General features: G+C 52.9%; 2 protein-coding genes across 3 annotated transcripts; one reads left to right on the top strand and one right to left on the bottom strand.

Annotated features, from left to right (window-relative positions):
- The first annotated feature begins 1,439 nt into the window (after positions 1-1,439).
- Positions 1,440-9,965, top strand: SLC2A1 (solute carrier family 2 member 1). Of its 2 annotated transcripts, XM_039697527.1 has the most exons (10): positions 1,440-1,579; positions 5,142-5,302; positions 5,438-5,678; positions 6,019-6,181; positions 6,261-6,448; positions 6,540-6,644; positions 6,740-6,841; positions 7,054-7,257; positions 8,262-8,453; positions 9,154-9,965. In XM_039697527.1, the coding sequence occupies exons 1-10, from the start codon at positions 1,442-1,444 to the stop codon at positions 9,154-9,156; spliced, it is 1,497 nt and encodes a 498-aa protein (XP_039553461.1). In that variant the 5' UTR covers positions 1,440-1,441; the 3' UTR covers positions 9,157-9,965. The 2 variants fall into 2 exon arrangements, with proteins under 2 accessions (XP_039553461.1, XP_039553459.1); XM_039697525.1 differs by having other exon boundaries at positions 1,441-1,579; positions 8,262-9,963.
- Positions 9,966-12,250: 2,285 nt separating this feature from the next.
- Positions 12,251-26,958, bottom strand: ZMYND12 (zinc finger MYND-type containing 12). The gene is made up of 8 exons (XM_039697501.1): positions 26,850-26,958; positions 25,577-25,718; positions 20,036-20,207; positions 18,509-18,678; positions 16,374-16,496; positions 15,443-15,563; positions 13,820-13,965; positions 12,251-12,525 (listed from the first exon to the last, which is right to left on the bottom strand). The coding sequence occupies exons 1-8, from the start codon at positions 26,930-26,932 to the stop codon at positions 12,406-12,408; spliced, it is 1,077 nt and encodes a 358-aa protein (XP_039553435.1). The 5' UTR covers positions 26,933-26,958; the 3' UTR covers positions 12,251-12,405.
- Between the last annotated feature and the right edge of the window lie 36 nt (positions 26,959-26,994).

The following is a 26,994-nucleotide window of genomic DNA, read 5'->3' as shown; positions in this document are numbered from 1 at the left end:
TCTAATTCTTAAAATTGAAAAATGAATTTAATTTTTGTTTTTAATTTATTTTTTTTTTTTTTGGGTTGTGGCCGGTGTGGGTGCATCAAGCTGTTGTTACCTCTCACCTTCCTGGAGCAAAGTTCACCTGACTGCCGCATCCCCATCCCTGGAGCCATGACTCACCTGTGCTTGCCCTACCTAGGGGAGCGCCTGCCAGCTCCCAGGGTGCCCTTTAGCCAGGAAAAATCAAAATTAGGACCCAAACATATCGGGGTCATCCCTCAAAAACAAAGGAAAATCACCCCAATCCTCCCAATTCCCTCCAAACCCACTCAAATCCCCCAAATTCCTCAGTTTTTAATAAGGTTTCTCCAAGCAACAGGTGCTTTTAGCATTCCCATCCTGAGCTTTGGGGGATGGATAAGGTCCCAGTTAGAATTGTGGGGTTTTTGGAGCTTTTTCTGTGCCTTTTGTTTTGGGACACCACCAACTTCCCAGCCCGTTCGTGCCCTCCCAAACACAGAGGTGTTTTCTCCTCGGGGTGGATTTACTCCGAAGCACCGACCAAATCCAAGTGCCAAAACCTCCCCTGATTAGTTGTGTTGGGGCCAAGCCTAATTAATGAGCTTCATTAACGGGCCTGGCTTCATTCCCTCTGCTTTTCCCCTGGGAACTTTCACGCGGAGGGAGGCGGTGGCCAGAGTGGCAAGGTCAGGGAGCAGCATTAAATCCATTATTTATTCAAAGAAAGAAGAGAATGGTTCTTAAATATAAAAAAATATTCTTTTTTGGGGTGAGTTGGAGTCACCTCCCCTCATTTAGACGGGATCTGAGGCATCGATCCCTTGGGAATATTAATCCAAGACACCCTGGGAGCATCCTTGGGGTGACATGTTGGTACTTAGGGAGAACCCCCCCCCTCCCCTCAAATTAAGGGGTTTATAAATTTCACGTGGCTCCTCCCAAAGCTGATTAAGCGGGAATGTCGGATCCTGGTTCTAGTGCCGGGAAAATCTCCTGCCTGGGATAATTGGGCCGCTAACGAAGGTGGCCCAAGCGCTGGCCTGCCCTGACCCCGCTCCCAAACAAGGCTGTGATTGTTGCTCTGGCTCAGGCGGGAGGAAGAGGAGGCCTGGGAAGGCTTTGCCAGCTAACCGGGGTTTTGCTCAGCGACTCTTAATTAGACTGCGACGTCGTTAGCGGCGGCTCCCGGCCCGATGGTCACCCAGAGCCTCCTTGGAGCCCCCAAAACACCTCTGGCCCACCCCAGGGCTGGAATTCCTGGAATCCCCCAAACCATGGGTTTTTTTAACCCCCCGCAAAATGACATTTCTGAAATTCTTTTCCCCCCTTAGCACCAAAACCAGTGCGTTTTCTCCTTTATTCCGAATATCTGTACTCGCCACCTTCCCCGTGCAGTGCCCTGGCGTGGCTCTGCTGGGGCAGGCCGGGCTGTGGGATGCCCGAATCCCAGACTGAAGCCCTTTTCCCTGTTTCCTGGCAGATGACGGCTCGCCTGATGCTGGCTGTGGGAGGAGCGGTGCTGGGCTCCCTCCAGTTCGGGTACAACACCGGCGTCATCAACGCCCCGCAGAAGGTGAGTGCTCCCACAACGCTCCTCGGGGAAATTCCAGCCCCCCCAGCCCGTGTCCGGCAGCAAACCAGCTCTGCTGCCAGCCTGGCTAAAATAGTACATCCCACTAGGCAGCTTAGGGCTGTAATGGGATTTGAGAGGGAGTTATTTAGCTCCGGCCTTCCCAGGAGAATTTGTTTCCTCCTTGCTTGGTGCTTTTTGTCGGGAAAAATCCCAGCAGTGCCTGCAGGATGCTCTCTCCGGGTGCGGCCGGTGGAACTTTTCACCTCGGCTCTCAGTGAAGGTCTGGGAGTTAATTAAGGTTTGAGTCATCCCGAGTGGCTGCTCTGACCCAGGGACTGGGGTTTTGCATCCCAGCACCGTGTCTTAGGGGGAGAGAGTTGGCTGGGAAGGGCTGTAAGTGGGATGGAGTGCAGGAAATGTTGGCTCCTCCCCTCATGTACTGCCAGGACTCTCCTGGTGCTGGTAGATATCAGTGGTCCGTGGAAAACATGACTTTTCCTGGATTTGGTGGCTGTTTAAGGTGTTAAACACTTGGAAAATTAGCTCAGGATTCCAGTGTGGTGCTTGCAGTGTTCCCTGGGCACAGCTCTTGTGCTGGGATAAGGTGTGGAGGGACAGCTCGAGCTCTGGTGGGAGCAAAGCTGCCCCTGAGTGTCATCACCCCAAAGAAAGCAACCCACTGGGGCAGGATCCAGCTGCCAGAGTTCAGTCCCATCCCCGTGAGTGCTTCTGGAATGTCACCACAAGCACTGAGATAACTCCTTGTGGGATAGAAGACCCTGTGGAAAAACTCCCCAGTATGGGAAGAGGAAAAAAGCCAGGGATTTGTTCAAGGTGTTGCATTAACAGTATTGAATCCCAGGTGCAATTCCTGGGGCTGAAGGCTGCAGCTCCCCCCTCCCAGAACCTGCAGGGTGCTGCTGAGGGCTCCTGAACTGTCCTGATGCCTCCTTGCCTTCACCTGCACTGGTCTGAGGTTGGGGATGGCCCTGAGCTCACTGCCTGGGAGATGGGCCATGGAGCAGCTCTGGAGCTGGGAGGATAAGGTGTGGAGGGACAGCTCGAGCTCTGGTGGGAGCAAAGCTGCCCCTGAGTGTCATCACCCCAAAGAAAGCAACCCACTGGGGCAGGATCCAGCTGCCAGAGTTCAGTCCCATCCCCGTGAGTGCTTCTGGAATGTCACCACAAGCACTGAGATAACTCCTTGTGGGATAGAAGACCCTGTGGAAAAACTCCCCAGTATGGGAAGAGGAAAAAAGCCAGGGATTTGTTCAAGGTGTTGCATTACACAGTACTGAATCCCAGGTGCAATTCCTGGGGCTGAAGGCTGCAGCTCCCCCCTCCCAGAACCTGCAGGGTGCTGCTGAGGGCTCCTGAACTGTCCTGATGCCTCCTTGCCTTCACCTGCACTGGTCTGAGGTTGGGGATGGCCCTGAGCTCACTGCCTGGGAGATGGGCCATGGAGCAGCTCTGGAGCTGCTGGAGCTGGGGAATCCCTGGCATGGCACTGGGGAGCTGCTCCCCAGCATCTGCCCTCACTTTCCCAGGCTCTGGCACCGTGGGAAGAGGGAATGCTGTGATCACCACCCTGGTCAGAGCCACATCCCAGGAGGAGCTGTGTTTCCCTGAAGGCTTTCTCTCCATCCTCTCCCAGCTGGCTGCTCTGGGTGACATGGGTGGTCAGGGATGAGCTTCCCATGGGACTCAGCTGCAGTGCCTGCAGCCCCCAGCAAACCCAGACACTCATGATGGGTGTTGCCACAGTTTTCCTCATGATTTTGGGGATGAATCCCTCGAGCTCAGGCCAGGAGGAGTTGCATAGTGTAGGACAAGTCAGCAGTGTTGAGGGGATGGATTTGGGATGCTCCATGTGGGAGCACGAGGGGAAGTGGGATGAGGGTTTTCCTGGGCAGCAGGATGTGCTGGATACAAGGGGTCATCCCTGAAGGATGGGGACACATAAAGTGTGGCACTGGGATAGGGACACGTTACTGTGCAGGGCTGGAATGGGAGTGCACTGGGATGAACTGGGGCACAGCTGGGATGCAGAATGGGGATGCATGGAGTGCAGGATTGGGACAGGAATGCCTCGGGATGCGTTGAGGCACAGGGTGGGGATGCAGTGGGATAAACTGGAGTGAAGGGTTGGGATGAGGATGCACTGAGATGCAGATTTGGGATGGGGATGCACTGAGATGCATCGGGGCACAGATTTGGGATGCATCACAACACTCAGCTGAAAAAGAGGGGAAAAGCCCCAGTTTTGGGGAAAACTTTTTTTTTTCCTTCACCATTCTCCTTTTAAACCCATTTTTCACCTCTTCCTCTCCCAAAAAGCCATTGGGTTCTTGAAAGCATCTTCCCTTTTTATCCAGGAGGAAGGGGCAGGAGGGGCTGTTATTTTCAGATACCCCCTGGGCCTACTGAGAGCCTGAGCCATCCCAATTATTCTCCAATAATCCAATCAATTATTTATTTTGGGAATACTGATAAAAGAGGGTAAAGTTTCCAAACCCCTGGGTGAAATAGGAGGAAACAAAATCACTTAAATATGGAAACTCTAATGGTTTACGTGCTTTGGAAGAGGAACAACTTGGCAAAATAATGATAATATTGGGACTGGTACCCAGTCCAGTGTATATTTCTTGTGCTGTCTCTGCCAGGACTCCTGTTTGGGCTTGGATTGATGGAAAAAGTGGAAAGTGAAGCACAATGGTGTAAATAGTGAATTGGGAGGAAGCCATTCAGAGCAGCGAAATCTTGGAGCCACCTGAGGCCCAGCAAAGCAGGGAATCTCTGGGATTTCTGCTCCTTCCAGCTGGGCTTGGTGGGGTGTTGTGGAGCCCTTTGCTGTGGTGGTTTGGGGATGGGTGGCCCTTAAATCATGACATTATAAAGGATTTGGATTGGGAGGAACCTTTAGAGGGTCGTTTAGGCCATTTCCCCAGCCATGGGCAGGGACAGGATCTTGGTGAAACTACCAGTGATGGGCTAGCTTAAAAAATACATCAAAACTATACAAAATGTATATATTTTGTGTATAAGCGTATATGTTTTGTGTATAAAAAGGTGTAAAACTTATATCAAACCACCTAAAATTCACAAACCAGGCTGTTCCTGGTGTTTCAAATTAAGGTTGGGTGTTGGCATCAAGGTCCTGCAGGACCATGGCAGAGATCACGTGTTTCTTGGGGGAAAAACCTGGAAATCCAACTCCACGAGTATCCGAGGGGATGGGAGCTGCCCTGTGTTCCTCCCCTCCCTCCGCAGGGCCGGTGCATCTCCGGCTCCTGCCCTGCCCCGGGGAGCAGCGTGACCTCCCCACGCCTGCCCGGCGAGTTTGGCGTCTCTCCCGCCGTCCCTCCGCGGGCAGGGCGAGCCCAGAACCCGTCGGGCTGCATTTCCCCCGCGTATCCCGGCAGGTTCCCTCCCTTGGGCTGGAGCCCAGCCTTGGCCAGCGGCTCGGTGACGCATTGTCTTGTGAGCCGCGGTGGCCGCGGAGACTCGTCCCGCCGGTGGCGCGGGCTTGACGCGGGCTTTGGTTTCCCTCCTCGTCTTCCAGGTGATTGAGGACTTCTACAACCGCACGTGGCTGTACCGATACGAGGAGCCCATCAGCCCCGCCACCCTCACCACGCTCTGGTCCCTCTCCGTTGCCATCTTCTCTGTCGGGGGCATGATCGGCTCCTTCTCCGTGGGGCTCTTTGTCAATCGCTTTGGAAGGTGAGCTCTGAGCCTGGTGGGTGCTGCGGTGGGGAGGCTGTGCTGCCTCACCCCACCCTGGCGCTCCAGGGCTGGCAGGGGCTGATGTTGGGGTTCTCCTGGTGTCCCTCACCTCTCTCCTCCGTCCCTCTCCAGACGCAATTCCATGCTGATGTCCAACATCCTTGCCTTCGTGTCGGCTGTCCTCATGGGCTTCTCCAAGATGGCTTTCTCCTTTGAGATGCTCATCCTCGGCCGCTTCATCATCGGCCTCTACTCTGGCCTCACCACGGGTTTTGTGCCCATGTACGTGGGCGAGGTGTCCCCCACTGCCCTGCGGGGGGCCCTGGGGACCTTCCACCAGCTTGGCATCGTCCTGGGCATCCTCATCGCACAGGTGAGCACTGGAGAATGTTTTGGGGGGGGTTCCCCCTTTTTTTTGGTCCTGACACTCCTCAGGGCCTGCAAGGATGAGGTGCTGTGGATCTGAAAACCTTTCAGGTGGAGCTGCGGTGGGAGGGGTGAAGCTGGAGCTCAGCAGGAGCAGGGATGCTGTGGAATCTGAAGGTTTGGGATGGGTAGCATCAGGATATTAACATCTCTTGGCCATCTGGAAGCAGCTCAGGAGTCCCTCCAATGGCCGTTCCAGCTTGGAGCACACCATGAGTTGCAGAGTTGTGTCCAACCAGGACTTTTCCAGCTGGGATAGGTGGCTCAATCCTTCTATTCCTCCTCAGGTGTTTGGTTTGGACGTGATCATGGGAAACGACTCTCTCTGGCCACTCCTGCTGGGCTTCATCTTCGTTCCTGCCCTGCTGCAGTGCATCATCCTGCCCTTTGCCCCCGAGAGCCCCCGGTTCCTGCTCATCAACCGCAACGAGGAGAACAAAGCCAAGAGTGGTGAGTGACCCCTCTGCAGGGCCCATCCTGGCACTCGGGAGGGTTCTCGACACCTCCTGACCCCACCTCTCCCTCTCAGTCCTCAAGAAGCTGCGAGGCACGACGGACGTGAGCAGCGACCTGCAGGAGATGAAGGAGGAGAGCCGGCAGATGATGAGGGAGAAGAAGGTCACCATCATGGAGCTGTTCCGCTCGCCCATGTACCGCCAGCCCATCCTCATCGCCATTGTCCTGCAGCTCTCCCAGCAGCTCTCAGGGATCAACGCTGTGAGTCTGGGTGGGGTCTGAATGCCAGGGGTCAGCTTGGTTCACCCAGAGCTCCAGGACCTGACTTGTGGCACCTCCCTGCCCTTTGTAGGTCTTCTACTACTCCACCAGCATCTTTGAGAAGTCGGGAGTGGAGCAGCCTGTCTATGCCACCATTGGCTCTGGCGTGGTGAACACAGCCTTCACAGTGGTCTCAGTGAGTTTTGGTCTCAGCGTCTCTCCAGGGGAGGTGGGAGAAGGGGCCTTTCCTGCAGGCTGGGGAGGTGCTGACGGATCATGTCCATCCCACAGCTCTTCGTGGTGGAGAGAGCCGGACGCAGGACCCTGCACCTCATTGGGCTGGCGGGCATGGCTGGGTGTGCCATTCTTATGACCATCGCCCTCACGCTGCTGGTGAGTGCTGGGGAGGCTGGGAGGAGGAGGAGGAAGGACTTATTCCTCCTTGAAGCAACGGCTGAGCACTCAGTCCCCATTATCACATCTCTCCTGAGCTCCTAGAATTCCAGCTTCCAGCTCACGGCCCCTGTGCCAGCACCAGCTGAGGTGTCCAGGTGCCATGTCCCCTTCATGGCACCAACCTTCTCCTTCTCCCTTTCCCTTTCTAGGACCAAATGCCGTGGATGTCCTACCTCAGCATTGTGGCCATCTTTGGGTTTGTGGCCTTCTTTGAGATCGGCCCAGGCCCCATCCCGTGGTTCATCGTGGCGGAGCTGTTCAGCCAGGGCCCCCGTCCCGCTGCTTTCGCCGTGGCCGGGCTCTCCAACTGGACCTCCAACTTCATCGTGGGAATGGGCTTCCAGTACATTGCGGTAATGATGGCTGCAGTGCTGGGGGAGGGGGGATGTCCCTGGGGACACGGGGATCTGGGAGTCCCAGAGGATCCCAGCAGTCCAGGGGAGTCTCTGTCCCAGCCTGTCAGACTGTGTTGGTTCAGGGTGGATCCAGATCCCAGTTTGGGATCAGGGATGGAAACAGTGTCCAGCTGGATCCCTGTGCCAGACTCCAGTGCAGGATCCCATTGCTGGATCCTCCTGCCAAATCCAAATCCCGGGTCTGGTTGCTGGTTCCTGGTGCTGGATCTCATTGCCAGATTTTGGTGTGGAGTCCCGGTGTCAAATCCTGCTACTGGATCCAGTGTTGAATTCCAGGGCCACGTTCTTGAGCGCTAAAACCTAGGCTCAGGTGGTTTGGTTGGGTTAAGATCCCTTGGGAAGAAGGACTTGGGGCTGGAGCAGGAGCTTGACTCAGTGTTTCTTATTGAACTTGAGATGGTCCTTGAAAGAAGGACCTGGGTTTTGGATGGCCGTGGCAAGGTGTGGGCAGGGTGGTACCAGCTGGTTCTTACCATGGCCCATCACTCTGTGTCCAGAGATGGGAATGGAGCTGGGGGAGGGTCTGGAGCACCAGGAGCTGCTGGGGAGGCTCAGCCTGGAGAAAAGGAGGCTCAGGGGGGCTCTTCTGGCTCTGCACAACTCCTGACAGCAGGGGACAGCCGGGGGGGGTGTTGGGCTCTGCTCCCAGGGAAGAGGGACAGGATGAGAGGACCCAGCCCCAAGCTGTGCCAGGGGAGGTTTAGATTGGATATTGAGAAAATTTCTTCATGGAAAAGGTGGTCAGGGAGGTGGTGAAATCACCATCCCTAGAAGTGCTCAAAACCACGTGGATGTGGCACCTGGGGGCGTGGGTTAAGGGTGGACCTGGCAGCTGAGTGGGTGGTTGGACTCAATCTTGGTGGGCTTTTCCAACCTCAAAAACTCCGTGATCCTGTGACCTCCATCCACGTGCTCACCTCCCCCTTTCCCTTCAATCCCAGCAACTCTGTGGCTCCTACGTCTTCATCATCTTCACGGTGCTGCTCGTGCTCTTCTTCGTCTTCACCTACTTCAAGGTGCCGGAGACCAAAGGCCGGACCTTCGACGAGATTGCCTCGGGCTTCCGGCAGAGCGGGGGCGGCCAGAGCGACAAGACCCCGGACGAGTTCCACAGCCTGGGCGCTGACTCGCAGGTGTAACCTGGACCCCCGGCGCCACCGCCCCCCGAACCCGGGGGGACTTTTTAAACACTTTGTACAGACCCCAGGCAGGAGGGAGTGGGGAGGGGTCTGGCGTCAGTGCCCCCTCTCCAGCCTCCCCCAGTGGTTTACTGGGGACAGACTGACCTATTTTATTTTATTTTATTTTTTTTTTCTGCTAGGAACGAATTTTATTTAATTTTTTTAGTTGGTTTCGCGTCCAAGATTTCAAAGCCAATAGGTGTTTTAAAACCCAGCCATGCAGCCCCCACCAGCAGGAGGGCAATTCCCTGTTTTTTATTGACGACGCGATAGTTATTTAAAGGAAAATCATGTAGAGGAAGTTTTTAAAAAGCTGGAAACTTATTTTTTAACATTCTAATCATAGAGGAAAAAAAAAAATCACGTAAATTGACTAAATCTAATATTTTTTTAAAAAAAACTACCGAGAAAATGAGTCATTTTTTTAAAGTCTCCTTGATTTCAAGCCCTGCGGTGGGTTCGTGGACGGGGACCTCCCGCCCGGGGCAGCGCGGAGGACGGAGCCGTCCGGATGGATCGGTTGGAAAGGTCAATCCAGTTGTCACAGGCTCCTCTCCTTTCGCCTGAATTCCAGCTGGGAGGGGAAAACGGGAGAGGGGGGATGTGTTCTTGTTGAATTTTGGGATTAATCTTGGCAATATTTGCCCGACAGTGAAGCGCCAGCGGCAGCCGCACACGACAACATCCCCCTCCATCACCACCCCCATCCCAGGACTCACCAAAATCCAGCACCGCATGGATACAGCCGTTTCCTGCTCTGTGTATAGACTGGAAGATATTTATATTATATATATTTTTGTTCAATGGTTGTTAATAGTAGACATTTAAGTTATAGCGTTTCTGATTTGACAAGCCAAGTACTGTAAATATTCTTGGAGTATATTCACACTGTATAATGCATACAAAAGGTACAGAAAAAGGTTATAGTTTCTATAGCAACTAAGAAAAAAAAAAGCTTGTACATGGTTAGGATTACTTTTGTATAGTTCTGCACTGTAGTTGTATCTATTGCACTGAATTTCAGGCTGTAGTATATTAAAAAAAATACACATGAGAAATACTGTCCTTTTCAAACAAATCTGAAAACACACACAAAAAAAAAAAGCATTTCCCTGAGTGCAGCTGGTGTGGGAGCTCCTGGCACATTCCCAAAGCCACAGGGAGGGTTGTTTTTTTGTTTGTGTTGTTTTTCTGTTGTTGTTTTTTTTTTTTTTTTTTAATAGTATCTTTTTTAAAATGTATTTGTTTGGTTTGGAAGTGATGACACTTGACCACACGTGAAAGAAAATAAAATGGGGGGGGAATAAAATAAATCTCTTTAAAAATGCCTGTTCTCAGCTGGTTGTGGCACAGCCTCACCAAGCTGTGGGGGTGTGTGTGTGGTTTTTTAAGCAAATCCCTGCAGTGAAGTGCCAAGGGGAAGGTGTGTGGTGTGAACAATAAAGGAGAATGTGAGCAGCCACCCCTCTCTGGTGTCCTGTGCCTTTATTTCTCGGAGCCAAACTTTCCCTGGCCGGGCAGGGGTGGGGGGGGTGTCTGGGAGTGCGTGTCCCTGCAAAGCTTTTCCACCACGGGAACGACTCACCTGCTTGCAAAATACCTGCTCTGGGTGTACAACCAGCTTTTAATTGCCTAGAGCAGCCTGGGCTGGGAGCACGGGGGGACCTGGCTGGGGCTGTCCTGCCCCGTGGATCCCAAACCTGCTCCCCTTGCCCAGGACAGAGCCCTGGTCATGCCGTGAGCACCTGAGGGAGGGAGGGAGGAGGTTGCTGCAGCTCCATAGATTTGGTTTTTTTCCCTTCCAGCTGAGAAGGTGCCAAGAACTGCAAGCCTGAACACTTTCAGGCAAAGAAATGCTGATCTTGGTCACTTCAGGCTTTTTTCTATTTATTGAAGCAGCTCTTTGCCCTGCAGGGCACGGCTGTTGCAGGAATCACTCTTGTAGTGTCTTAAGAGCTCCCCAGAATGTTCTTTCTGTGCCCAGGGCTCCTCTCCTCCCTCTACTCTTTTGTTCCTGGCTCCAGGAGATGCTCAGCCCTGCACAACCTTCATTTCTAGGCTGGGTTTGTTTTGTTGAACATTCGGAGCAGCCACACGGCCCTGCAGGCTCAGCCTGGGAGCACTGGAAGGATTACAGCCAAGACCAAGCTCCAAATCCCTGGTGACCCAAATCCTTGTGCCCTGGGGCACTGTGCCAGCAGGCACAGTTCCCCAGCATCCCCCACCCCATGGTGGTGATCGTTCCAGCATCCCCCACCCCTCAGAGATGATCATTCCAGCCCCTTCCAGCATCTTCCATCCCATGGCAGTGATCATTCCAGCCCCTTCCAGCATCCCCCCCCCCTCGGAGATGATCATTCCAGGCCCCCCCCCATCTCCCACCCCATGGCAGTGATCATTCCAGGTCCCTTCCAGCATCTTCCACCCCATGGCAGTGATCATTCCAGCCCCTTCCAGCATCCCCCACCCCTCGGAGATGATCATTCCAGGTCCCTCCACATCTCCCACCCCATGGCAGTGATCATTCCAGCTCCTTCCAGCATCTCCCACGCCATGGAGGTGGTTATTCCACACCTGATGAGGTGGGGAGACCGCCAGCATCTCCCACAGGAGGGTTGGGAGGTCTGCTAGCCCTTCCCCAGCCCTTGCCCGTGCACCCCGAGCAGCCTTATCCCACCCCCTGGAATGGAACGTGGCTGAACCTGCGGTTTTCCCTTCCCCAGCAGCAGCAATCCCTGCTAATTGCTCAGGCCCCAGCTTGATGAAGCGTTTACAAAGCGCGCTTGACTCCAGCCCAGCTCGGCAAGGCAATTAAACACCCTCATAAATCCTCCTGCAGTAAATGAGCCTTAATCGGAGCTGAGGGCTGAGCGCGGCGCAGGCCGAGGGTCCCCTCTCCCCTTTCCCAGCTGTGAGGGATCCTGAGCACGGCGGCTGCACCGTGCTTCCCACACTGCCCACGGCCTCTGGAGCCTGCTCTGGTGTCCCTGTCCCTCCCTCCGGCAGGGTCACCCTGTCCCCTGGGGCAGCAGCCAGCTGGGAATGGGCCTTGGGTGGCACCTCCAGGGTGGGTGCAGACCCAGGGGGATGTCAGCTCTCTGCCAGGAGGAAACTGCATCTCCTCCAGGTTAGAATCCCCACGTGGAGCCTTTTCATTCCTTCCCTCAAGACTGCTTAGAGTCCCTCATGCCTCCCGTGGTCCCTCCTGGATGGAAGTTCTTCCTGTGGAACAAATGAGTCTCTCAATGCCCAGAGCTATGAGAAGCTCTGCAGAAAGAGAAAATTCTGAGCACCTGCCGTAGTGGAAGTTGTCCCTGCCCACGGCAGAGGGTGAAGTGGGATGAGCTCTAAACCAGGCTGGTTTTCCAAACCAGGATGGAATTTTCTGGAAATTGGTTTGGAGCTGGAGGGGCTCTGCAGGGAGCTGCAATGCCTTGTCAAGCCCAACCAAGTCCCCAGGAGCAGGTGTCCACCACCCTAGCCCTTCCCTGTGTCCCTCTCCTATCCCTCCACAGGATCTCCTTCACCAAACTGGCAAGCAAAGCCAGGAAGCCAGTAAGAAACACACCTGAGCTCGTCTTGGCTCCTGGACAAGCACCATGAGGCTGTGAGAGGCTGTTTGCTTATTCCCAACCTGGCCAATAAATGATTTATTCAGTGTGCTCGTGGTGCTTTTGTTTCTCACCCTGGTGCTGTTACTCTCCGAGAGGTTACAGAAGTGGAGCAGCACATGAAGACTAACTCAGACCAAAATGTTTATTTTCTAAACAGTTTGGGACAGCCACGGACGCAGCTGGAAAGAGGCAGCAACAGGAAAGACCAAGGCCTTGTGACGCTCGTGGTGTCCAGGAACCTGGATAAGAGAGAACCCGGCCAAACAAAGTGGGTCTGGCAGAGCCAGTTTTTATGTGGTGTGGGAAAACTGGGCATCAATCAGCTCCAGCAGCTGACCGATGGTTTCTAGAGAGTCTTGCTGGGGCAGCTGCTTGGTCAGGTCGAAGGCTTTCATCCCCACCTCCTGGGCCTGGAATGGGATAGAAGAAACACCCAGGGATTGTCAGGAATCTGGCTTTTCTCATGGGATAGTTAAATACCTGCTGAGGCTCGGTGCAGGAGCAGCCTGGAGCAGATCCAGGCTCTCTTTCCGAGGTGACCTGTACAAGCTGCTTTACAGGAGAGCCTAAAGCTGCCAGCAGATCCCATATTTAGGATCCAGTGGTGCAGACAGGAGATTACTGACCCCAGTCCCCCGTGCTGGACATCACCTCCTGTCTAACACAGCTCCTCTGAACAATCCCAAAGCCATGTCAGGATAAAAAAAACCAGCTGTACTGACTCTGAATTAAATCCCTCATTTATCTTGATAAGGAACAAAATAATTTCCCTTGGTAGCTCTTCCAGGGATTAGACACTCTCACAATTACAAAGCTTTGTCTTTTTTCTTTTTCAAACAAATTCCAATTTGTTTCTGTCTCCCAAACACTCACAACTTGTGGCTTTCTATAATACAATGAAGAGACCACTAATATTTCAATACAGTATTTTTCAACACCTGCATTTCCAATCCTCAAAACCCAGGCTGAAGAAACTCAGGGTTTTGAGTTCTGATCCCAAACAGAAGGGCTGGATTTCCAAATGCTATCTGCTCAGCACTTCCTCAAAATCAATTCTTGGTAAAGCACACAAGTTACTGGTCATGTGAATTTTTAAACCATAAAGACACAGGAATGCAGATTCCAAACTGGAATTACAGACCCCAGTAGACTGAACCTTGAACTCAGGGGAGTCAGGCTCAAGGATAGGTCTGTGAGCCCCACATGTTGCTCTGTGTAACCCCTGAACTCAGGTCTAAAGGCAGCTACACTGCCAAGACAGTCCAGACGAAGGAAGAACCCAGAAAATGTGGGTAACTGCAGGATCCACTGGCCTGGCAGAGACTCATCCCCCAGGATTGTCAGCCTTTACAGAGTGCAGGTCACAGAATTATGGAATAGTTTGGCTAGCAAGGGGCTTTAAAGCTGATCTCATATCCCATGGCAGGGACATCTTCTACAAGAGCAGGCTGCTCCAAGCCCATCCAACTGAGCCTTGGACACTTCCAGGGGTCCAGGGACAGCCACAGCTGCTCTGGGCACCCTGTGCCAGGGCCTGCCCACCCTTACAGGGAAGGATTTCCTCCCAGTATCCCAGCTAAGCCCTGGGTGTGAGCACTGTGAGGCACTTGACCAGCGCTGTGGCTCAGGAGAGGTGCTGGGGAACAAAGGACCAGGAGATAGGGTGATCCCAGAGCAGCTGGGGATCTTTCAGACACAACCTACCTTGGCTAAATCCAGGTCCAGGTAGTGGATCATGGCCAGGGCGTGCAGGACTCGGGCTGTTTCCCCAGGATGCTGCAGCGGGCCCTGCTCCCTGACCTCCAGCACCGCGCTCAGCACCCGCTTTCCTTCCTCGCGCTGCACTTCGGCTGCGTGGAGAAAGAAATGATCCTGATGGATGGATTTGTGCAAGAGAACAGGTTCAAAACTGCCCAGCTGGCTCTTCTAGACAGCAAAGCATTTCTACTATAAATGTCAGCATGGTCTGAGGGTGGGCAGGCCCTGGCACAGGGTGCCCAGAGCAGCCGTGTCTGCCCCACCCCTAGAAGTGCCCAAGGCCAGGCTGGACAGGGCTTGGAGCAGCCTGGGATAGTGGAAGGTGTCCCTGCCATGGCAGGTGGTGGAATTAGGTGGACTTCAAGGTCCTTTCCATCCAAACCAGTCTGGGTGTCTATGATCCCAGCTTCATGAAAATTCCGTGCCCATGAACAGGACTCCTTTCATCCAGCCAGTGCTTGTGTTGAGCACTCTTCAGAGAGGCTTCCTTCTGCTGCAGGAAAAGAACATTTTTTCTACTCCTGTCACAGCAAAGATGGTCTCCTGTAGCCCTGCCTTAGTGTTCTTCCTACTCTGGGAACTCCTGATGGAGGTAGTGCCAGGAAATGGGATTTTCAGAAATGCTTCTCTTAAAATCACAGAATTCCAGACTGCTTTGGTTTGGAAGGGATCTTAAAGACCATCTCATTCCAATCCCTGGCCATGGGCAGGGACACCTTCCACTACACAAGGCTGCTCCAAAGCCTGTCTAACCTGACCTTGAACATTTCAGGAAGAGAAATTTTTATTCCCTTTCCTGAATTAGCACAGATGGCAGAAAGGAGCCAAGAACCAGAGTCTGGTCTGGTTTCAGGGAAGCGTGAGGTAGTACCAGGGGCACACCGATGCCTTCTGCACCTTTATGTGCCAGTGAGAGACTCCCCAGCCTTTCTCCCAAGAGTGCTCTCCTGATTAATACATCCAATTATCTGTAATTGGCTATTCCATCATGTCCAGCTGCTCCAGGAGGGAGCTGTACCCCCACGTAAGTGAGCTGAGATGTCACATCCATTATTAAAAGGAGACGAAGGAGCTGCAGAGAAATGAGAATGTTTGAGTATCAAATCGCACCAGGGTAGGTTTGCTTGCAATATTAGGAAGAATTTTTTTTCATGGAAAGGATGTAAAGCATTGGAACAGGCTGCCTAGGGAGACAGTGGAGTCCCCATTGCCTGCAAGTGCTCAGAAAGCACGTGCATGTGCCTTGTGGGATGTAGGTTAGTGGTGAACAGGACAGTGCTGGAGGAATAGCTGGATTTGATGATTTTAAAGGTCCTTTCTAACCCAAAGTTAGAAAAAGTTAGATTCCATCACTCCATGAATCAAATTTTGCTTTGTTCCAGTCAGTGCTGAGGGAGAATGCACTCAGCAAGGGCAAAGCTGGCTTTCCACGGAACACCCTCATTCCTGAAGAATTGGCATTGCCATTAAACCCAACCTCTCCAAACACCATGCCAACATGATCTTTAGGGTGCAGGGACTCTTTAACCGCCCACTTCCCAAAGGTTTTGGAGCAACAGCAGCTCTTACTCATCCCGTCCTCGAGGCCCTCCTCCTCCTCGGAGAATGGCGACGCCTCTGCCTGGGCCTGGAGCTCTCGCTGGTGCTCGAGGAGGGAGCTCAGCAGCCAGGCGTGCCACAGGCTGCTCACCTGGCAGGAAGCATGGGAATTATTGCACTCCTGTGAACCCCTGGCATTCAGCTGCTCTCCAAACAATGGCCCCGCGCGGCCTGTCCCCTCCGCGTGCCTGCGGATCACCGAGCCAGGCCGGGTGTTCCCAGAGGGATCACACTGCTCCTGTCCCACACAGCCCCAGCTGCAGTCACTCCCATCTCCGTCTGATGGGATTTTCACCCAGCTTGAACAAATCTAACCAAAATGTTCACCAAAAGCTGGCTGACTTGAAGTTTGGGACAGGAATGGTGGTGGATTTTGCAGCTCCCAGCGCCTTATTTCCACATAAATGGACTTAAGCAAATAAAAGTTCATTTGTTGAGTTATTAAATCAATTAGATAATTATTACTTTCCTTGCTTGATCTAACCATTCTGAAAATCTTTTATCGGTGTGACTTTTTACTGATTCCCAGTGTAAATTTTAGGTGCCTTGTTTGTATCCCCCTCTTCCCTGGATTTAGGAACTCCTCAGAGACCCTCTGTACTGGTGGGACTCTGACCCCTGGCACAGGAAATTTGGCAGCAAAGCTGTTTTTTAACAAGGTTTGGCTGCTCAAACTGAAGATAGTTTATTAAGAATTTTTAACTGGTTACAGGATTAATATCTCATTATTTTAACTCAGATAATTATTTATGTACAAAAAGGGTTTCTGGGCCTGAGCCTAAAAGGCAACACTGACACTTGATATGGTCATCATCCCATTGAAAAGAAATGGAAAAAACTTTGGAAAGAGCATCAAAAAAAGCTGAGAAAAACTCAGAGGGTGATTTTAGGTTCTACCAACCTCAGTATACAGTGAATTTGCTACATCCATTTTATTCTGGTGGAAGAAAATATTGGCCATGTGGAAGTACCCTCCAGAGACCTTGATGGAATTTAGTCCAAACTCAGCAGTCGCCAGGTAAACCTGAAATCAATATTAGATAAAAAATAAGCCCCGGAAGGTTCACATTCATGTCAAACCTGGCAAGCTTTTCATTGTGGATTAATATTGCAAATATTGGGGATTTTTAATGTGTAAATGATGCCTGACAGTGATTGGAAAATGTGGTACTTAAAAGCTGTTTTTTGGGGGTTATGTAAAAGAATGACGTGCTAAAAACTGTATTTGGGGGTTATCCATAGGAATGAGGCACTAACAAGCTGTATTTTGGGGGTTATCCATAGGAATGAGGTATTAAGTTGTATTTTGGGAGTTATGTAAATGAATAAGGTAAAAAACCTCTATATTTTGTTGTTATCTATGGGAACGAGGTACTAAAGAATTGTATTTTGGGGGTTATCCATAAGAATATACCTAGCTCACAGAGTTTATTCATAGAAACATACTAAAAAACTGTATTTTGGGGTTGATCCATGGGAATGCAACACCCTAAATCCCCCCTGGCTGGGGCAGAGGCACCTGCTGGGTCCATTCTCTAAAGTCCAGGGCAGGTTTCCCACCTCTGCCCCTCTCCCTGTGCCACCCACCTGTCCCAGCTCTCCCAGAGCCCATCCTGCTGCTGTCCCAGCCCCAGGCAAGCCTGCCCTTCCCCCGGAGCAGCAGTGGCAAGGCAGTGTGGCATTCCAGCTATTCTGAGCTGCTGTGTGACTCTCAGCAGATCCCAGACACGCAGCCAAGGTCCAGGCAGGCCCTGAACTTGTTAAGAGTTAAAAACTCCTTACCTGGTGCCCTTTCAGGCATCACATTTAGGGAATTAAAAAAAAAAATAAATAAAAGGGGTGGATTTTGGAGATTCTGGAAATCTCCAAGGACTTTTGGGAGATTCCTTTGTGGGATTCTCAAATGCCCAAAGAGCTTCTAGACTGAGCAGAGACTTGGCTGTGTGTTATAATAGAAAGGGTCTAACTCTTCTCTCTTTATGTCATCATTTACACCCACACAAAGCCACTATCAAATTCCACAGGAGTGGGTATACATCACTCAGCACTGGATCACTGGATAAATTTAGTCTACAGGGGACAGAAATAGGATGTGGAGAAGTTCATCTGGCTTTGGAGGATCAAATGACAGACAAAGCATCCACAGGAACACAGGTGGCAATGACCAATTCCAAAGAGTTTTCATGGTTGAAGAGGTGGAATTGGAGAAAACTTCATTGAACCAGATACTGAAATAGGGAAATAAGGCATTAATTAAATAATGGGTGACAGAGCTGGGAAAGTACTGAGGGAAATAACAGCCAAAATTTGAATTATCTGTGGAATAAAGGCAACTCCATCAGCCTGGGACAGGAATGTCTGGGCATCTCTGCACTGAAATGAAGCTGATGGAGACATTTATAGGAAGAAGCCATAAAGACAAGGAATGTGAGGAATATATGAGGAGTGTCTGAGGGGGCTCAGCCTGGAGAAAAGGAGGCTCAGGGGGGCCCTTGTGGCTCTGCACAGCTCCTGACAGGAGGGGACAGCCAGGGGGGTCGGGCTGTGCTCCAGTGAACAGGGACAGGAGGAGAGGGAACGGCCTCAGGCTGGGCCAGGGGAGATTTAGGTTGGATATTGGGAAAAATCCGTCATGGAAGGGTGTTCAAGTATTGGAACAGGCTGTGCAGGACAGTGGTGGAGGTGGACCATCCCTGGAGGTGTTCCAAAAAGGTGTGGTTGTGGCACCTGGGGACATGGGTTAGTGGTGGGCCTGGCAGTGCTGGGGAATGGTTGGACTTGCTCATGGTGGAGGCTTTTCCAGCCTTAGTGATTCCGTGATTCTCTGTCACTTCACAGGAACAGGGATAACTGGCAAAACACATCTTTAGCTCACACCTGGATCCACAGGTGTCCCAGATCCATCCAGCTTGGGTGTCTGTGATGTGAACCCTCTCAAGACCCCAAATCTGCCTGTTGGCATTTCCATATTGATCTGGGAGGAGAGAAGGAATTAAAATGGAAGTGTTCCTTGTTCCTGTGTTCCAAGGGACTTACATCATTGGCCAGGTGATACAGAGCCTGGTCCAGGTTTCCTTCAGCAACAGAGAAAAGCCCCAGGCCACGGTGTAACTTAGACTGAAGAGCAGCACTGCAGTCTGGGGTTTGCAGGACGATCCACTGGGCTTGGGAGAGATATTTGGCTGCCTGTCGGGGACGGCCAGCACCTGGAATGACATGCAGGGACAATCAGGGAAATAGGGAAGATGAGGAGCATTTTTTAATCTGGAAAGTCAGAGAATACTACTGGCTGTCCTGGGTTAGCTGGATATGGAGATGCATTTGGGGGATTCCCCACTTCTTTCCCAAGTGCTTCTGTGTCTAAAGACTCATTTACAGACAGGTGAATGTGTAGAGAGCTCCAAAAGGAGCCAGAAACCACAGAATTCCAGACTGATTTGGATTGAAGGGGACCTTCAAGCTCATGGGCAGGGACACCTTCCTCTATCCCAGGTTGCTCCAAGCCCCATCCAGCTGGGCCTTGGACACTTCCAGGGATCCAGGGGCAGCCACAGCTGCTCTGGGGAAACTGTGACAGGCCTCGCCACCCTCGGCAGGGAAGGGTTTCCTCCCAATATCCCATCTGACCCTGCCCTCTGGCAGTGAGTGGGAAGCCATTCCCCCTTGTCCTGGCACTCCAGACCCTTGTCCAGTGTCCCTCTCCAGCTCTCTTGGAGTCCCTTTAGGCATTGAAAGGGGCTCTGAGGTCTCCCTGGAGCCTCCTCTCCTTCAGGTGAGCAGTTCCAGCTCGCCCAGCCCGGCTCCATGGCAGAGGATACATTGCTCACGCTGAGCAATTGCTCATTGCCCCTAAACATTGCTCACAACCTCTCTGGGACACGTGGCCTAAACAGGTTCACTCCAGGCAGGCACTGATGTCTCTCACCTTATCACACTGGAATTACTCACAGTGTTTTTTCCTCCCTGCTCTCATCGCACCATTTACGACAAGCCCTGAGCCAGCTCCCTTGTGCCAGCAGAGCATTGTGTGCTCCTGGGATGGCAGTGATTTACAGGGATCCCTCTTGCAGGGAGAGCAGCTCCCATGCCCTCATTTGCCATGTTTTCCAAAGCACACAATGAGAGAAAGCTCTGCTCAGGCAGAGCAAGATTTGTGAATGAACTGGAAGTTCTTTGGGTGCAATGGCCTCTGAAATGTTTGCTGGTTCCCTGAGATAAGAGCACAACTAGTCACCCTCTGGAATTTAATGCTTTGGAGTCATCTGAGGCCATGGAGGTGAAGAACAAACTTTCATACAGCTTCTCCTGTGGGAACTGGTGGAGAGGGAGAAAACATTTAATTTGATTTCACTGATCTCCTGAGTGCTGAGAGATTCTTCTCCCCAGAGCCACAGCAAAGGGGTGTGAGGGGGGTGTGTGTTTGTACAGCTCAAATCTCTGCAGTGCCCTTGAGGCACAGCAGGGCCCACAACTGCTCCTCTCCAGATAAATGGCAAAAGGAAGGCAGAAACCTGAGCCGGGAGGCCTTGCCCTTGCCAGCATTCCCGTGTTGACAATGCTCACCCGTGGAGGCCTCAGCCAGGAGCAGATAAATGGGCACGAGCTGCGCGGAGCCGGAGCCGAACGCTCGGGAGCTGAAGCGCAGCGCCTGCAGCGCTGCAGGAATTGCTTCCAGGGGCTTCCCTGCCCACACAAACCCCTGGGCTGTGCTCAGCGCCACGGCAATGAGGGACTCCTGCAGGGAAACAGAGCAGGGGCACAGTGAGGAAACACAGGGAGAAAGAAATCACAGGACCCCACAATGGTTTGGGTTGGAGAGGCCTTAAAGCCCATCTCATCACACCCCCTGCCATGGGACACTTTTCACCAGACCAGGTGGTTACAGATGCACAGGCTCTTTAAAATCAGGTTTTCAAATTACAAAGCAGCAATTGTAATGTAGTTTGTGGCTGTAATTAATAGGCAGGCATTAAAGCTGTCATATTAGAAGGTATTAGAGTCTGGCTCCATTCCTGCTCTGAGCAGGAACAGCTTTGGACATCCTCACAGGTCATGTGGTGTCTTCCCAGACGAAGAATCCTTTACGCCTCCTGACAAGGTCTCATAAGGCTGCAGCAATAAAAGCTGTGAAGCACAGAAAATGATCATCACAAGACCAGAAAGGAGATTAGAGCCAGGGGCTCCGGCGTGACTCAGAGGCAGCCAAGCCCCGTGGTGCCAGCATGGCACAGCTCCAGCTGCTGGAGAAATGGCCAGGGAGTGAGGAGAGAGCTCCTCACAGGGAACTGCAGCTTCATCCCACCCTCTCCTGGCTGGTCCTGGACTGGGTTTTGTGTGCAGAGCCTGAAAACTGGTCAAAATCAGAAGGTGTTACACTCAGCAAACCCATCCCCAGCCGGGGTCGGTGGTGCAGCAGCTCCTGCAGTGTTTGGGTCTGTCAGAACCCATAACTTATCCTGTACTTATCCATATATAGCTGCTCCCTGCCTTTTGCTGTTCCTACCAGTCCACACCATTTGGCCTCCAACGTTAGCAGCAGCTGATGTAATCCCCAGCTCCACAAACAGATCTCCATCCCAATTCCTGCTCCCTGCCAGGAGCTGTGCATGCTGTGCCCTTACAGGGATGCCAAGGAAAAAGCGCCAGGATCCTTGTAGAACAGCAGAATTCCAGAAAGGTTGGGGTTGCAAAGGGCCTTAAAGCTCATTTTTTCCACCCCCTGTCATGGGAAGGGACACATTCCACTGGACCAGGCTGCTCAGAGCCCCATCCAGCCAGCCACTAACACTTCCCCATCACTTTTCCTAGCAGTGGTGCAGCAGAAAGCTGCCTGGGAATCAGTGGTGCTGCTGGAGAGCGCAGCAGTGCTTGTCTCAGTGAGACACTGAGGAAACACCATTCACCTCTTCATCACCCTCTGCCTCCAGCTGGGGCTGAGTGGGCAGAGACACCAATCTCAGCTCCTGGAGGCCAGGCTTTGGCATTTTGCTGAGCTTGAACTGCCTGGAGTGAGGCAGAGTTGTGCCATGGGTGAAGGAGCACCTCCAGGACAGAGAGCTCCAGGGATCCTGGAATCCTGGCTGAGGTAAAGAGACACCTTTTAGGATAAATGAGATCACCAAAGAACACAGCCCAGAGCAACAGCCCCTGCTCCAGTGAGGAGAGCCAAGAGCCAGAAAACACAGCACCCATTCCTGAGCTACCAGAACATGGAGAGGGGAAAGGCAGGTTTTCCAGAGAAGCTGTAGCACCCCTGGAAGTGTCTAAGGCCAGGTTGGATGGGGCTTGGAGCAGCCTGGGATAGTGGAAGGTGTCCCTGCCCTTGGCGAGGGGTGGAATGAAATGGACTTTAAGGTCTGTTCCATGCCAAACCAGTCTGGGAGTCTGTGAAACACAAACTGTGTCCAGGGAGCAGGTGGTGCCCGGGAGAACACCAGCACATGCTTGGGGCAGCAGCAGGAAAAGCTGGTATTTCTCAGGCTGCTTTTTCTGTCTGTGCCAGTCTGGTGCAACCAGTGCAGGCCCCAGTGCGTGGGCACGGCCCAGATTGGCATCTGGGAGGTGCTGGAGATTGGGATCATTCTTTTTTTACTCCTTGTCAATGGCATCATCGCTGCTTCCCATGGCCTGGAACATCTGCAGCGAGGACAAAGCTGGGGGTTGGACTCTGGCACAGCTTCCAGGAGGAGAAGGAAGGGCAGGAGGCAAGAGGAGCCCTGGAGCAGTGAATATTTCCAACCACAGTTCCAAGCCTTGCAGGATGGCTCCCTTGGGCCCTGGAGAGCCCTGGGGGAATGGTTCCCCTTGGCCCTGCCCTGGTTTCCCCCTCCCCCCTGGCCCTGTTACTTTGGGCTCTCTCCATGTGTGCTGCAATTTGAGGTTTCTCTGAAGATGCCCCCACACAGTTTTTGGGGTTTGAGGGGGCTGAGGACCTCAGCTCTGCTCCAGGTGGGAGCAGGGGGTTGGGAACACACTCAGGGCTTGGTGCCACATCCTTTACTCACTCTCAGGCACCAAAATCTGTGGTGTGTCTGAAGAAATGAGGGTTTCAGGAAGAGGGAAGGCTCCAGCGAGCTGCAGCTGAACCTGCAGCCAGAGCTGGGGCTGGATCTTTTCCCGTGCCCAGGAGCTGTGGGGAGCTGACATCAGGCAGGCAGGTGAGGCTCTCCTCCAAACAGAAACTTGGAGTTCTGTTGGTTTGGAGGTGCTGTCTGCAGGCACCCCCCTGGCTATGTTGACAGAAGCAGATTTCTATCAACAAAGCTTTGGAGCACAGACAAGGAATGAAACTCATAAAACCTCCTGGCTCCCAGCTCCCTGCTCCTTGAGCCACGGGGCATTTGGATGTGCCCAGGTTCCCTGTGTCCTGGCTGAGGCTGGAGCTCTGTGTTTTCTAAACAAACACAGGGCAGGAGTGGGTGAAGTACAGCAGAAATGTTCAAAAAGCAGCAAACCCTAGGCAGGCTTTGGGCAGGAGGTTTTTTTCTCTAGTTATCATGAGTCTGCAGAGCTTTTCCTTCAAAGGCCTTTTTTGCACAGAATCCCAGACTGGTTTGGGTTGAAGGAAGCCTAAGGCTCATCTCATTCTGCCCCTGCCATGGCAGGGACACCTTCCACTGTCCCAGGCTGCTCCAAGCCCTGTCCAGCCTGGCCTTGGACACCTCCAGGGATCCAGGGACAGCCACAGCTGCTCTGGGCACCTGTGCCAGGGCCTGCCCACCCTCACAGGGAAGAATTTTTAAAGAACTTTTATTTGATCTGGGATAGGAAGGTGATGCAGCCAGTATCAAGGCACTAAATAACCTCCCCCTCTCCCAACAGCTCTGAGCCAGCCCAGGCCCAACTTGGCTGCTCCAAATCCTGCTGGACACAAAGGAACTTCCCCTCCTGCTGGGAAAGCCAGTGGGTAACTGAGGGATTTCCACTGTCTCCCTCCTTTGTTTGGAGAGAAGGAAAGCAAAGTGTCCCAGCACAGACAGTTCTCAAAATCTATTTTTATTTAAATAGGCTGGAGACAAAGGTCAGAGAACAGATGATGTTAAGGGTTGTTAAGGAGCTTATAAAAATCACCACTTCAGAAAACCCCAATCTTCTCTCCCTGCCTTGCCCATGGAGCCATTCCCAGCCCAGGCTCCAGCTCCATACTGCTGTTTGCTCACCCAGTGTGAACCCCAATCAAGAGTGACTTTCTCTCCACCAGCCTTCCTGCTGTCTTTCCCTTCACCTAATTAAACCAGCAGATTAACTTCCAGCTAATGAAGGAGCACTTCCCTCAGCTGGCAGCCACGTGGCCTGCTGGAATGTGTGGGGATAATTTTAGTTGCAATAAAGTCAGTGATGTAATCAATGTCAACACCAGTGTTCAATAGCAGAGGAGTTCCTTGGAACAGCTTCAAGCACTTCTGGATGCACAACCCTGCCACACCCCCATGACACCCATTCTAACCTTCCTTGCAGGTTTTACAAAGAACAACTTAAACAGAACCTGGAATTAAGGAAGTTTTGCTCTTTCCCTTTGGGACACACTGGCCTGACACACCTTCTGTGGACTTTGCTCAACAGTCTCACCTGGGATTTTCAGCCAGACAGGAGTTTCCAAACCAGCCTGTGATGTCATTGCCCAGTTCCTGTAAAACCAAAAGGAGCCAGCTGCCTAAAGCCTGTCACGAGCTCTCACCCAGCAGGACTTTGGCCTTTGGACTTCATTTTTCTGGAAGCTCCCAGGAAAGGTGACAGCAGTGAACTAGTCCCCAAAGCCCCAGAATTGGGCCAGAAACACCTTAGAAATAATAATCCATGTAAAATTCAAAAGATGAGGGATGTTCTCCTCATTGGATTGCTCCAAACCCACTGTGTGCTGCACTATTATTCTGTGTCTGGGAGTTCTTCCAGAGGGAAAATTCATCTCCACAGGGAGGATTTTCAGGAGCAGATGCACCTGGGTGGGTTATTTTAGCAACAAGGTAGAACAGCAGCTCCTGCCACTCCATAAACAGAAAGAGAAGGAGTTGCAAACCACTGGGGCTGGAAAGGAGCTGCACATCTGCATGTCCCTGAGGCCTGATGGAGAAAAAAGGCTGCACTTAGTGGGAAAGGGTGCTCCAAGCTGGCTAGGAAAACAAAGGGAGGGGACCTGGTTTCTTTGCCCTTTGCTCTGGGAAAGGGGATGCCCTCCCACCGAAGAGCCTGGAAGAAGCAAATCTCAGCTGGATCCCAGAGCAGCCTGGGTGATGGAGCAACCTGCTGGCAAATCCAGGATTGCTGCTGCCTGAGGAAGCTCAGGACACGAAGTAAACGCTGTGGAAATGGCTGGAGGCTCAGGAATTATTGTATTTGCAGGGACCCTCGTGGCAGAGGGAATGATGAGTCTGACTGCATGTTCTCAGGAGGCTAATTTATTACTTTATGATACTGTATTATATTAAAGAATACTATGCTGAAGAATACAGAAAGGATACAGACAGAATGCTAAAAAGATAATAATGAAACTCATCACTCTCTCCAGAGTCCTGACACAGCTTGGCCCTGATTGGCCAAAGAGTGAAAACAACTCACAGCAGAATGCACTGAAACAATCACCTGTGGGTGAACAATCTCCAAACACATTCCACATGAGCACAACACAGGAGAAGCAAATGAGATCAGAATTGTTTTCCTTTTCTCTGAGGCCTCTCAGCTTCCCAGGAGAAAAATCCTGGGAAGGGATTTTTCCAAAGAATGTGAATGCCACAGGGGTGACAGAGAGGATGCTCCCACACCCCTTATTTTTGAGGTTTTGTTTAAAAAAACAACCCCAAAACCTCTGCAACCAAGCCCCAAATCAGCCAAGGAGGTGCCATCCTCTTCCTTGGGAGCATCCAGAGGGAGCAATTCTAAAGGGGTGGATCCTGTGAAGGCAAAAGCCTTGCTGGGTTTTAGGCAAGAAACTCCTTTCCATTTTGTATCGAGTGGGCAGTGAGAGCCAAGGCTGCTTTGGGGACTCCAGTGTGGCTGAAAACTCCAGGTGAGCCCAGTGAGCCCCTGGTGTGCACAGCCAGGGCAGGAGAGGAGCTGGAATTCCTCCCTGGAAGCACTTTGGGCTGTGCTGGCTCCTCCTGCACCCACCTGCCTCCTCAGCAGCTGCTCCTTGCCAAGTTTCCTGGCTGTGTCGGAATGGAAGCAGGGCTGGGGCCCAAGGACTGGGATGAGCAGGGGGCAGATGTGGCTGTGGATGCTGATCCAGTCAGTTTGCTGGTGGGAGACATCGCTGGCAAAAGGAGGGGAGAAAGACACTGCTGTTTACTGGGATGTTGTGTAAGGGAAGATGGTTCCCTGCTGTCCTTCAGGACTTTCTCCACAGCAGCTACCCAGAGCCCTGGGCTGCCTGCAGGCACCAATCCATGACATTCCCAAATGCCTCCATTTCCCAGCACATCCCCACGGCCCTCTGTGCTAAAATCCTCATCTAAATCCCTCCCTGAACTCCTGAGACAGCTGAGCTTGAGCAAACCCCTGGATTCCAGCACTGGAAAACCACAAACCAAAAACCACAACCAGGTCACCGTGGGAACAGGGAATGTTCTGGAACCCAGCGACTGCTCTGGGGGCCTGTGAGGGGTGTTTGTGTGACACTGCAGAGCTCCCTGAGGCAGGAGCTGCTGGAAGGCAGCAGGAGCGTTCCAGGTGAGAGTGCCTGCTCCAGCTCCTGCTGCCCTGCTGGCTGAGCTCCAGCCTGGGCCCTCTGCTGAGCCCATCCTGGGGCTGGTCCTGCCCGCTGAGCCCAGCCTGGGTCTGGTCCCTCCCTGCTGAGCCCACCCTGGGGCTGGTCCCTGCCCGCTGAGCCCGGCCTGGGGCTGGTCCCTGCCCGCTGAGCCCGGCCTGGGGCTGGTCCTGCCCGCTGAGCCCACCCTGGGGCTGGTCCCTCCCTGCCGAGCCCAGCCTGGGGCTGGTCCCTGCCCGCTGAGCCCGGCCTGGGGCTGGTCCTGCCCGCCGAGCTTTCTCCCAGATCTCATCCCTGTGTCCTGGGCTTTGTCTGTGTGCACTGAGGCTCATCCCCGGGGTAACCCCTGCCTCTTGGTTCTGTCCCAGACCACACCCCAGGCCGTGTCGCTGTCTCTCTGTCCTGTTCCGGGCCTGTTCCTGCCTCCTATGTTTCATCTCCACGTGTCCTGAGCCTCATCCTGTGGCTGGTTCCTGCTTCCTGGGCCTCTTCCCATGCCCTGGGCCTCATCCTAGGCCTGGTGCCCTGAGCCTTTTGTGGGACAAGCGCTGCCTCTCGTCCTGTCCCAGCTCTGCTCCTCCCTGGGCCTCATCCCGAGCGCCCGGCCTCACCCCGCCCGTGCCTGCAGCCTCACCCCGGCGCTAACCCCGGCCCTGGCCTGTCCCCGGGCTGTCTCACCAGTAGTAGGTGAGGCGGCAGCCGGGGCAGCGCAGCGGGGCCGCCCGGGCCCCGCACAGCTCGCAGCGCGGCAGCGCCGCCATGGCCGCCCCAAGCCCTCGCCGCGTCCCCGGTTGCCGGGGTGACACTTCCGGTGAGGCCAGAC

Source organism: Passer montanus, unplaced genomic scaffold (genome assembly GCF_014805655.1).
Source record: "Passer montanus isolate IOZ18808 unplaced genomic scaffold, ASM1480565v1 scaffold118, whole genome shotgun sequence".
NCBI lineage: Eukaryota > Metazoa > Chordata > Aves > Passeriformes > Passeridae > Passer > Passer montanus.
Note: the sequence above shows the minus strand (reverse complement) of the source record. Positions and strands in the feature narration are given on the sequence as shown.

Excerpts from the sequence above, each read along its gene's own strand:
- SLC2A1 (XM_039697525.1), top strand. The coding sequence starts at position 1,442 with ATGCCCGAATCCCAGACTGAAGCCCTTTTCCCTGTTTCCTGGCAGATG. Across the intron at positions 1,580-5,141 it reads TCATCAACGCCCCGCAGAAG|GTGATTGAGGACTTCTACAA; the intron begins GTGAGTGCTCCC and ends CTCGTCTTCCAG. Across the intron at positions 6,842-7,053 it reads CCATCGCCCTCACGCTGCTG|GACCAAATGCCGTGGATGTC; the intron begins GTGAGTGCTGGG and ends TTCCCTTTCTAG.
- ZMYND12 (XM_039697501.1), bottom strand. The coding sequence starts at position 26,932 with ATGGCGGCGCTGCCGCGCTGCGAGCTGTGCGGGGCCCGGGCGGCCCCG. Across the intron at positions 25,719-26,849 it reads TGCCGCCTCACCTACTACTG|CGATGTCTCCCACCAGCAAA; the intron begins GTGAGACAGCCC and ends TCCTTTTGCCAG. Across the intron at positions 13,966-15,442 it reads GGGCCTCGAGGACGGGATGA|CCGAAGTGCAGCGCGAGGAA; the intron begins GTAAGAGCTGCT and ends TTCTCCACGCAG.